The sequence below is a fragment of the Castor canadensis genome, chromosome 2 (genome assembly GCF_047511655.1).
Source record: "Castor canadensis chromosome 2, mCasCan1.hap1v2, whole genome shotgun sequence".
NCBI lineage: Eukaryota > Metazoa > Chordata > Mammalia > Rodentia > Castoridae > Castor > Castor canadensis.
In genome coordinates, this window is record NC_133387.1 from 15,329,957 (window position 1) to 15,342,174 (window position 12,218).

Below are 12,218 nucleotides of genomic sequence, written 5' to 3' on the forward strand. Positions count from 1 at the left end.
GCCTGAGCTCTGAGTCAGCCACCCATCTCTCAGGTGCTAGCAGGGAGTGGAATGTACTGACAGTGTCTTTGTGGATGTCACAGGTCCATTTCTCTTTCCTTTCTTCAAAGGTGTTTGTCTTTGGCACTCTCACAGAATGGCTGCACTTCTACAACAAGTGGTTCTACTGTTGCCTGTGGATTGTGAATGGCTTGCTGCAGTCCACAGGCTGGCCCTGTGTAGTTGCTGTGATGGGCAACTGGTTCGGGAAAGCTGGGTATGCCACCTCCTTGCTCTTTGCTTGCTCTGTTTAGGGGGCTTTAATGTTGGGTTATTCAGTCTTGTCAAAGTCAATTGACTTGATATGTTAGATACTGTCCAAATCTACCCTGCAGAGTCGTACAGGGAGCCCAGTTTCATGGGAGAGTGTACTGAAGAGAGTGTGCCCCACAGAGATGATCTAGCCCAGCAGGGCTCATTCCAACACTGCTGGTTTTCCTCAGATTTTGAGTATGAGCTAAGGCTGTATGTCTCAGTTTTTGTTTTTTAAGCTCATCTTTTCTTTAGGGAAAATCATAGTCCCACATGCCATCCCAGTATGTCTTTCTATGAATCTTGCCTTCCATGCCCTCTTTTGAGACTCAGTGATCTAGTGTAGCCTTTCATTAAAGATAAGGAAACTGAGGCTTATCTAAGCTCACATAGCAAGGGCTCTAGTAAGATTCAGATGAAGCCAAGTGCAGTGGCTCATGCCTGTAATTCTAGCTACTTGGAAGGTAGAGATTGGGAGGATCAGGGTTCAAGGCCAGCCCTGGCAAAATGTTCCTGAGACCCAAACTCAGGAACTGGGGGTGGTGGGATGCACCTGTCATCCCAGCTATATGGGAAGCATAAATAGGAGGATTGTGGTCCAGGCTGATCTGGGCATAAGTGTGAGACCCTATTCAAAAAGTACCTAAAGCAATAAGAGCTGGGGTGTGACTCAAGTGGTAGAGCATCTGTTTGACAAGCATAAAGCCCTGAGTTCAAATCCTAGTACTGCCAAATAGAAAAAAAAAAAAAGACTCAAATGAAGAATGCCAAACTTTGGGGCTTAGATTGGACCTTTTTCCCCTGAGACCTTCCCATAGTTGTTAGATTATATTTGACTTTGTGTGTGTGTGTGTGGCAGCTGGATGAAGATAGGTGCCTGCTGCCTGTCCTTCAGGCCATCAGGATAGGAGTCTTACTGAGTTCATGGGATGGAAAACTCAGTTGATGCAGCCAAAGACTTGCCCTATGGTTTAGTATTGTTGGAAATGCTTCAGTTTCAGGAACATGATTAATTTGGATCTTTATCATTTTTCCTCCACCAATATTTATGTGATGTCAGAAGTATATTTATCTCATGTGTGGTTCTGTGTCTTTTTGTGTTTGGTCTTTTACATGACGACCAGTGTATGCAAGAGACTTCATCCATTCACCTTAGTGCTCAGTGCATGCTCCTCTCAGCTTTCCAGCTTCCCCCGTTCTCTAATAGGAGTTGCCTTGATTGTAATGATCTATATAATGTTATGTAAGTTGACTTATAAAATGTCTCGTGGTTAGAATAAGCACCACTTAAGAATGCTGTGATTATATTTCGTTATGCCAGTGATTTCTGTTTCACTCTGGCGTCACCGGATTAATAGAATTGCATTATAAAAGGCATTCCTCTATTATATTTTGGTTATCTTTTGGAGTAGATGAGACCGTGGGCCTGGTGAGTGCTAGGCAGGTGCTTTACCACTGAGCTACATATATTCTCAGCTCTTTGAACAAAGAGAAATATAGGTTAAACCAATTGAAATTTCATCAAAGATAATCACTAGTTTTCGCAAGCATGATTTGAGGTATTTCTAAATTTTTATAAATTGGGTGGCACTGGGTTTTTGATAGCAGTGATTGAATGATCTAACTGCCTCATTATTTCTGTGAATTTGTTCCAAAGAAAGTCAAGAAAACCATTACAGTTTAACTTTGAAAGGAAGACAGTTGTGTTTTTCTGTTTGTTTTGTTTTTTAACAGTATTGGAGTTTGAACTCAGGGCCTCACATTGCTAGGCAGGCACTCTTAGCACTTGAGCCACTCAGCCAGCCCTCAGGAAGACAGCTTTAAGGACAGTCTTGCTGTGTAGTCCAGGCTGGCCTGGAACTCTTGATTCTCCTGCCCTAGCCTCCACAGTGCTGGGGTTACAGGAGTGCATCACCGCAAGTTGTTTCTAAGTAAATAGCCCAAGTGAGTGAAATTCATAGCCATTGCTTTAGAGTCTTGACTGCTGTAAACTGCAGTAGTAACCCACCAAGTCCACTAAAACTGACCGCTGGAAATCAGATTTGTTACAAGCCATATTCGTCTCAAATCATTCCTTTGTTCAGTCAGATCCTGACCTGCTGACTCTTCTCTCTATGATGTTCTTGGTGGTTTTAATATTTTTATTCTGGGAGTATTTTAGGACTGGAGACAAATCATTTTTTTTTTTTTCAGATGAAAAATGTTGAGGCGAAAGAAAGGAAATGATTCAGTAAGAGAAGACACTTTGACTCATATTGCTGCTATTGATCATCAGGGAATTGGCTTTTTCAAGCAAATTTAGACTAGGTGACACTGAGGCTTTCATTTGTAAGCTCAGGCCCTTTCACCAGGATTATGTATTATTGCACCGAGGTCTTTGAGGAGCACAGCTTCCCACAGATGAGAACCGGGGGTTGGCTTACAACTGGGGTGGGATTGCACAGCTGCAAGTGGCAGACCTCAGACTTTATTCCTTACTGTACCGTGTCAGCTCCCTGTTCATATCTAAAATTCCCTCTGCTTTAGTGAGGCCAGAAGAATGTTTAAAGAGCTGAAAAATGTAGACCTAACACTTTATGTCAGTGTATGTATCAAGTAGAGCAGAAACAAATTTGAACTTTAAAAAAATTTGGTTTTCTTTAATCCTTATACTTTTACCAGCCCTACAATGAACCCAGGGCCTTGGCTTGTGGGCTTGCTAGGCAAACAAACTATCATCAAAGTCAATCTCCTACCCCTCAATTGAATTTTCATATCATAAAATCTTAGAAGAGCCTGATGTCTTACTATTTTGGTTTATTTTAAAAACTTTAAAATAGAACATTAATTTTCTATAATTTGAATCTTCACTGTTCTGAGGTTTTAAATTTTAAGCTGCACATGGAATCCCTTCTGATCCATCTTCACTGTTTTCCTTCCTAGTCGAGGAGTTGTCTTTGGTCTCTGGAGTGCCTGTGCTTCAGTGGGCAATATCTTAGGAGCATGCCTAGCTTCGTCTGTTCTGCAATATGGTTATGAGGTGGGTGTTTCTTTCCAGCTTTGTGTGTGTGTGTATATATGTATATACATACCTATGTAGTTTTGTTTTTTTTTTTTAAACCAAGTAATTCTGTGCCTATTTAAAACCATATAGAGCTATGTTGGGGTAGGGCCACGGTTATATTAAAAGTAGAAAAATTTCTGTAAATTCAAAAACAAAAAATTGTTCATGGCAAAAACACCATAACAAGAGCCCAAAGAACTAGAACCAATTAAGAAAAAGTATTTACAACTCAAATTACTATTAATGGCTAATCTCAGTATGACATAAAGAACTCCCACAAGTTCATAAGGAAAAGACCAATGTCACAAAAAGAAAGGTAAAGGATTTGAATGTATAGTTCATGGACAGGAAAGAAAAATAACTTGAAAACATAAAAAAGATGTTCTGTGACACTGACAGCTATTTCATTCACACAGGAAGGGAGGAAGGGGGGTGGGAGGGAGGGACTATATGCTTTATAATGAGGCAGAGAAGAAATGGGTATTGTGTTTGGGAATGTACATGATATGATCCCCCAGTTGCGTTTGGCATTGTCTGTCAACAATGTGAGGATCTGACCAAACAGTTCCACCCAGGAACTAATCACTTGGGTGAATGTCCTTAACAGTACAAAATAATGTATCTACAAGGTTATTGCAACATTGTTTGTAACAGGAAAGATTGAAAACAAATGTCAGCTAATGGGGAAGTGTTCAAACTGCTACACCTGTTGGAAGGCTGCAGCCAGCTGTGAGGTACACTTTAGGACTCGCTCTGGAAGCTGAGATGGCAAGGGTGCCAAGCAGTGGGCGTTCAGTGGTTCCGTTTGAGCACAAAGCAAGAATAAGTGAGCTCGTCTGTTTCCTAAACAGTCTCTGTACACTAAAAATTAAGTGACAATGGTAGTTGTAGGTTATGACGGTTGGGAGGGGGGTGAAAGGAAAGTTTTTACTATATCCCTTATTACTTTTGGTTCTTGAGTTGTGTGAATGTACTGCCTACTCAAAAACCTAAATAATTAAAAGTAAGTAAGATGCTCTTTTTAAAAGTGGATAAAATTTTAAATATCTCCCCAAGAATTTATCTCAGCCACCTTTAACCTGGGTGTCTTAGCTTCACATTTGCATTGTACTGACTGGTTCACATTCAAAGTTCAGTTCATTTTCTGTGCTGCTCCCAGATTGTCTTCTGGAAACACGGCTTTAGTTTTGTCATTTACTCACCTGCATCAGGCTCCATTCTCTGTTTAAAGTTTTTCTTAACTTGTTTTTTTAAAACATTTTTATTAGCATATATTAGTTGCACAGGGGGTTTCATTGTGACATTTCCGTACATGCTTACATTGTACCTTGGTTAGCTTCATCCCTCTATCATTCTCCCTGCTCCCCTGCCTTGTGTTAAATAAGACTAAGCTGTGCCGCCTGGCGGCCTGCAATCTTTAATCCTGATACCACCTTTCCCCATCAGTTTTATCCGCTGGTGTCCCCCAGCAGAGACTCTCCCTCTCAGTCCTGGAGCATGCTTTTGCTCATTCCCCCTCTGACTTTTGCCATCCTTGTGCCTGGAAAGATGGACAATTGCTTTGCTTTTCGGCTCTTCCCTCCAGTATTGTTTAGCTGCTTCTGCCTCTCTCTAGCAGTTTCCTCCTTTTGATTTCCTGAGTGTTCTTACTAGGGCTGGGCCTTCTCATGTGTCCAGGCTGCCTTACACTATTGCTTTGGTATCTGCTCATTCCCCCAACTGAATATAATGTCTTTGAGAACAGATACCATGCCTTTTATAGGAAGCAGATGATGCAAAGAATGAGATTTGGTGAGCTAGTCCTGGTTTCACAATCCTAATAGTGCCATTTAGTGTCCAGAGGACCCCAATGATTCTTAGGTTGCTTCATAGAATCCTTGGGAAGCTGAAGTGAGAAGTCACAAGCAGACAGTTGACATAGTACCTGGCATGGAAGCCCTGGATGCTCAAGGCCTTTGCAGTCCCCCTGTCCATCCCCTCCACTCCCTGCCACTCATCTTTAGTGAATGCCTGTGATGACCACCCTGTGTGTAAGAGCCACCTCTCCTCTCCTCCAGTATGCCTTTCTGGTGACCGCGTCTGTGCAGTTTGCTGGTGGGATCGTCATCTTCTTTGGACTACTAGTGTCACCAGAGGAAATTGGTGAGGAGAAGCCATCTCTTCCATTCAAAATGTCCTACTGTTAGGGGCCAAGGGAAATCTGAGGCCAGGAAATGCAGTCTCTCTTCTTAGGAAAACTGTGTGCTCCTTGCAGCAATTCATGGGGCAGCTGCCGCTGTGCCCTGTCGACTTGCAGCCACACCTGGCATCGCTGCAGTGTTGAGGGGAGTGCGACTAGCATTTGCACACAATTTTCATAATTGAGACACTGGCTAGGAATTAGCATGGATGTATTTCTAATTTCACATCTTGAGACCGCTTTCTTTTCCTTTATAAAAATGGTTCAGTTTGATATTTACCTAGGGCTAAATATAGAATGTGTACAAGTGAAGCTTCAGAAGCAAAGAGGTGTACAATTATCCCACCCTTTAAGTGTGATTAAACAGACCATGTGACCTTAACTGGCCTTAGTTGACCTTGGTCTCTGAACTTCAGTTGCTTCTTCTGTAAAATGGAAATAAAAATAATATCGAACCTACAAATGATGATATATGCAAAGCCCTTAGCACAGTGCAAGGCGCACGGTAGGTGCTTCACAGATGGTAGAATGGAAGCTCTTCTTGTTTTAGGTCTCCCAGGTATAGAGGCAGAAGAAAACTTTGAAGAAGATTCACACAGGCCTCTAATTAATGGTGCTGAAAATGAAGATGACTGTGAGCCCAATTACTCGGTGCAAGAGGACAGCACTGTGAGCCAAGTAAAGGCAGTCAGCTTTCACCAGGCCTGCTGCCTTCCTGGAGTCATACCGGTGAGGACTGTTCAGTCTCTTCCACAGCTGGGAGGAATCCTGGCCCTTGAGTTATTCTGTTTGGGATATAGCTGCTTTAATTTTCGGGATATGTTCAGAGGAATGCTGCATAGTGTCCCTCAGCTTACCTGATACCTTCTGCACAGCTGGCAAACCCTTTTCTTGAAAAGCCAGAGAATAAACATTTCAGCTTTGGGGAGACGTAAAAATCTTTGCCATAACTGCTCAACTCTAGTGCAAAAAAACCATAGACAATATGGGGCAGGTGGGTGTGGCCAGATGTGAACCATGAACCTCAGTGTGCTGACCCTGATCTAGCATGTGATTAAGGAGGCAAGACTGAGATTTTTAAAGTCTATATTTTGGTCCTATGGAATTACATGTAGATCAAGAAGGGTTTTGTTTTATTTTGTTTATTTTATTTTATTTATTTTTGGTGATGCTATACATTTTTGAACTCTGGGCCTCATGCTTCCTAGGCAAGTGCTCTACCACTTGAGCCGCTCCGCCAGCCCCTTTTGTGATGTTTTCTTTTGAGATATGCTCTTGCAAACTATTTGCCCGGGCTGGCTTCGATTTGAGATCCTACTGATCTCTGCCTCCCAAGTACTAGGATTACAGGCGTGAACCTCCAGTGTCTGGCTAAGAAGGGTTTAAATGGTTCATTGCCTTACTTGCCTGCATTATAATCATTCCAGGAAAAATTGCTTGCCCTTTTTTCAAACAATCTAGAACAGGACACTCCATAGTATTTCTCGGTAATGCATTCCAGTGTTTCTGCAACTTTGCAGTCAGGAAAACTTTCTAACATCTGGACTGAATCCCTTCTGCTGCAGTTTTTCTGTCTTGATGTTTCGGGAGCTCTAGCACTGGAGTGGAAGTTAAGAGGCCTAGGTTATGTTTCCAGCTTACCCACTAACTTTCTGTGAGACCTGGGGTAAGTCACTCACCCGTCCTTGTGTCTCAGTTCCCTTTCCTGTGGGATGGAAATTTCACCTGTTATCCATGGGTCTAGAACACTGGGCTATTGTGTGGTCACCAAGCACCTGTTTTTGTTGCTCTAATTTAATGGAGCTTTGTAAATATATATCCCAGGTCGAGTCAAGAGTTTACAGGCCATCTCATTTCATACTTACCAGTTCTCTTCTGCCCCCAAACTTAAGGAAACCAGTACTTCAAACAGGTAGTTAAGTGAGTTAGAATGCAAGTGTAATTTCTCTGCAACTCATTAACCCAAAGATGATTTCTAATATAAGGCAAATGCAGGTTCCTTTAGGCCATTCCTCTGCTGAGGTACTGTCTTTCCACTAGATATTAAAATACCCTGCTGGTAATAGTTTAATTGTTGAGATAGAACTTCAATTTGTTGTGACTAAAATAGAGCTCTTACCAGTTCCTTTGTACTTCCCAGGCCATTGTTCTCAGGCAAGGCTGGGGTGTAAAGGAAATCTAGTTAACTTTATGCCTTTGTCTTTGTAGCAGGCTGTCTGGACAGAATGCTCTGATGATTAGGATTTGGCTCTCTAGGGGGTGGCTGCTACCCTGCCAGGGAAGCTCTTTTAAAACAAGTGGTACCTAGGGAATAGCTGGCAGCTCAGGGGCAGGAGTATACTAGCCAGACACCCTTTGAAGTCAGCCTCTCTGGCCCTCCCACTTCTCCTTTGAAGCTAAATGTCAGGATTTCCTGGTAATAATGTGTTGAATATAGGCGTCTCAGCCCTACCACCATCTTAGAGCAGCTGCAAGTGTTTTCCTTCGAAAGAGAGACCAGAGGCCAAGGATGACCAAATTCCTTCCTAGCATCCCACTAGGGATGCTCTTCTTTGCTACAGGGTGTGGGTGTAGGGCTTTTGGAAGCTCTAATCTGAAGTAGTTCTTATGTGGCTGCTTTTCTTAGACCTTGAATCTATGGTTGAGTCACATTGCTCTTCATGGTTTACCATATTGACTTTCCAGAGAGTAGAATAACCAAGAAAAGTTTGGCTGCTTCAGGGAAAAGCTGTGGTGTTTGCTGGATTTATTTGTGTATGGCTTAGTGGTGGTTAGTGGCATGAATACCACTTACTTTTGTTGAATAAAGGAATACTGGCGTGTGCTCAACCTTTTGGGTTCCAAACACTGGTTTGCTCTTACCAGAGAAATGATAGAAGAAACTGGGAATAGCTGAGAAATATCCCCTTGTGCTTTTTACTCCTGTGGCCTTTCCAGAAGCTAATGGGGGAGACTGGGTAAAAAAAGTCAGGCAAGAAGGAATGTGTAAAGATGGGTAATTGTAAAATTAGAGACCATTCACTCCAAACTCTCTGGTGTTCTGCTTTGCCTTTTAATTACATTAAAAGTTATGTCATTAACATTATGTCAATTACATTTAAAGTCATGCTATGCTTTTTGTTCCTTGTTGACAGTTGCATGTTTCTCTTATAGTATTCACTGGCCTATGCCTGCCTGAAGCTTGTGAATTACTCCTTCTTCTTCTGGTTGCCATTTTATCTGAGTAACAACTTTGGATGGAAGGAGGCTGAAGCTGACCAGTTGTCCATCTGGTACGATGTCGGAGGGATCATAGGTATGCCAGTGCACATCTTCTTTCAGAGCAAAGAGCTAGTCACTGATACTTTTTTAATGGGTTAGGAAATCTGGCTTCAGTTAAAGTTTTATTATTTATTCCACAGCCATCTTTTTAAAACTGTCCTATTAGTAAACAACCAAAATTCTTTAAAAATGTTCATTGAATGGAGGACCCAGCCCAAGACAGGACTGTGTTTTATAGGGCTGTCTTTTCTTAGTTCTTTGTTGATGGATCAGTTCTTTTGTCTTGGGAAAGGCTCAGGAATCTCTTTACATGCAACCCTTTTGTAGACTTTCCATGATATCTCTTTGGCTCTAAAGCTAATTGTGTGAGAGGTCCAAATTAGAATGGTAATGTGTTGTTTTTGGCTACCTCCTACCTCCCTGGGTGGAGCCATCCCCAGGTAAGGAAGTGAAAAATCACACTGTCCTGTGTACATTGTGGTGCAGGAGATCAAATCTGGGGCCTTATAATATAAATGCTAGGCAAGTGCAGTACCACTGAGTCACACCCCAGCCCTACAACAGAGTTCAATAGTGACTTTGTACTACACCCAGAAATATGAACAAGGAAGTAAGAACTTTAAATAAGGCTGATGAGCAGAGTTGCTTTTGTGGTGTTGCTTATTTACATGGTCATGGCACCTCCTTCCTAGTTTAGAATTGTGCCAACTGCCCTGAGCACATGAAAAGCACACAGTGTATCCCTAGGCGATACACTGTTACTGTATTTGAGCTTTCCTAGGTACAAAATTTCCTAGGTACAAAAGGAAAAAAAGGGGCCCTTGTTTGATCAAGTCCAGCAATACACAAAACAAAAAACAAACTAAAACATCCTGACCCATTTGTTGTTAACAAACCATAATTGTTGATTTAATTTTAGGGAATATTTTTTGGTTATTTTTTGTTAGTAGCCCGTGAAGCATTGTCCTTAATCATCTTTTAAGTTAAAAAGCAGAAAAATTAGGAAAAGTATACACAACTTGTTTTTGTAGGGAAAACAGTAAGGGATAGTGAATGGTTTGATGAGCCTCTTCTTTTCTTACTTTGATGTTTGATTTGTGGTGTCCTGTCCACATTGACCATCACTGTGGTCTAACAGTCAGTTTGTCTTCCTAAAAAAGAAGGAACGGAGAAGACTTTTGGTTTGAGCCAGCCGTCTCTGGCTGGACCTGACAGTGAGAACAGAGGGTAGATGGGAAGCATGCCTTGGGCAGCTGAGCTGGCTGAGACTTGGCTCTGACTCAAGGCGCTCTTTGTGCTTGAAGGTGGAACTCTGCAAGGCTTCATCTCCGACATACTACAGAGAAGAGCACCCGTGTTGGCCCTCAGCCTGCTCCTGGCGATCGGGTCCCTTGTTGGGTATAGCCGTGAGTATTCCTTTGCAGTGGTGTTGTTTCCTGGTGTATTGGGAACAAGCATTTGCCCAGAGCCAGTGGGTCAACCCTGGGGAGAGCCTGTGACCAGCTCGGAAGCTAGATATGCCACCTTTGTATCTTCCTGTGAGTGCCTGGAAGCTGTCATAACATGGTTTATTTGTATAAGGAGGAAACTGGCATCTCTTCTGCTTTGTGGATTTGTTTAAAAGCTTGCTTGGGAGTGTGTGTGCTTTGTTTGATGGGTGGCTCCAGAGGGACAGCATTACAGCCAATAAAACAATAAAAGAGGCGAGGTTTCCTAAGTGGGAGATGGTAATTAGGCTTGGTGTATGTGTTCTTAACACAAGGCAGAGTTTTTCTCTAGCTTTTAGAAGTCTTACTAGCTTGAGCAGCAGCAAGATGCAGACATTACAAATAAAAGTTGGAAGGGGGAATGACAGAGTTATCTCTTTGTTGTCTATGGGAAGGATTTGGGAGGTCACAGAGATTAGACCCTGTGTGCTGTTGGAGGACGCCCATGTAACCACCTTTCAAGTCACTGTGACTTGTCTGTGTCTCCCTACAGGTTCTCCGAATGATAAGTCCATCAATGCACTTCTGATGACTGTTACAGGTATGGCAGGTGGTTCCGTTCCATATGCTGTTCCTCTGGAAATTCAAAAGAATAAGGGAAACTGTCTGTCCCTCAGATTCAGTGAGAAGGAGATCTCAAATGATGGAAAAGAAAGATGCCTCCTTTTGCAGAGTCTACTCTCTACTGTTGGGTGACTTCCTTAGCCTTCTTGTGACAGAAGCTGTTCCTATTGAGACATTTTCTAAAAGTTCGATTTTTCCCAAGCTCCAGGTATGACTTGAGAAGTGATTTAGGAAGAAGCCACATTAGGAACCAATTCACAATCTTAGAAAAGTCTGGGATAGCTAGTTGTCCCTTCTGTGTTGGAATTGGTCAGTATTTCTTCACTTTAGCACTAGGTGGAATAGTGGGGCATAATTAGAGACCATATTGTGGAAAAATTACTAGTTTTTAAAACTTCAGCTCATATTGAGGGAGTGAACTGCTCATGCTGCACAGGCACACGGCACTGACTCCAGCTGTGTGAAACAGTTTACTTGGGCCAAGCCATGCCCAGCTCTTGGTACCTCACCCAGAGCTGGCAGATTGAATCCTCTGTAGCATCAGAACACTTTTCCTCTTCCTTTCTCTGTTTCACTGTTTGCTTGAATTTGGGTAGCAAATGCTCATGTGATGCAACAGGCTTGTGCAGTTAATTAGTTATTAATGAATGCAGACTTCACGAATTAGAAAGGCTACTTATTTCACTATGTTTTTCTATCTTTAAGCTCTGTAAATGTTCTAATTTTAAGAAGGGGCTTCAGAAAAGTGGATGCTAGTTAGTTTGAAGATGATAATCAGGAAGAGTTTCCTTTATATTCTCATTTTCTCTCCAACATAATAATTAAAATATTGTGATGATATTTTGCCTTATCCAGAAGATTCCTAGTGTTGCTGTATATCATGTTTTAATAAGAACCTGTTCTGTTAATCTCCTCAGGGTTTTTCATTGGTGGACCTTCTAATATGATCAGCTCAGCCATTTCTGCAGACCTGGGTCGCCAGGAGGTGATCCAAGGGAGCAGTGAGGCTTTGGCAACTGTCACAGGAATTGTTGATGGAACTGGGAGCATTGGAGCTGCCGTGGGCCAGGTGAGAGCAGGAGAGGTGCTGTATGCCTGGCAAATACTTCCATCAAAGTAGAAGGGTTTACACTGGCCAGCTGGGTCACAGCAGGTGGCACTCTTGTGCTGGGAATTACTACAGAAAATGCCTTAGGTTTTCCCTCTCCTCTGAGGTCTAACTGATTGGGACCTAATGTGACAGGCTTTTTTACCTTTTCTAGTTCTTTCTTTCCACTTTTACTTCCACATTCTTCCTATGGAAGACTTCATGAATTGCTGATATTTATCACTAGTGGTCAGTGAGAGAGCAGGTGTTAAGGTTAAGTAAACTATTTTTATTATTTTGTGGTCC

The 12,218-nt window shown here is 42.2% G+C and overlaps 1 protein-coding gene across 6 annotated transcripts in view; it reads left to right on the forward strand.

Annotated features, from left to right (window-relative positions):
- Positions 1-12,218, forward strand: part of Slc37a3 (solute carrier family 37 member 3) — a 40,552-nt gene that overhangs the window by 20,781 nt on the left and 7,553 nt on the right. For all 6 annotated transcript variants that reach the window (XM_074062095.1, XM_074062102.1, XM_074062099.1 and 3 more), the window contains 8 exons: positions 111-256; positions 3,214-3,310; positions 5,392-5,476; positions 6,064-6,242; positions 8,667-8,808; positions 10,079-10,180; positions 10,755-10,802; positions 11,743-11,894. In XM_074062095.1, the coding sequence (XP_073918196.1) occupies positions 111-256; positions 3,214-3,310; positions 5,392-5,476; positions 6,064-6,242; positions 8,667-8,808; positions 10,079-10,180; positions 10,755-10,802; positions 11,743-11,894 (951 nt within the window). The remainder of the gene's footprint in view (positions 1-110; positions 257-3,213; positions 3,311-5,391; positions 5,477-6,063; positions 6,243-8,666; positions 8,809-10,078; positions 10,181-10,754; positions 10,803-11,742; positions 11,895-12,218) is intronic.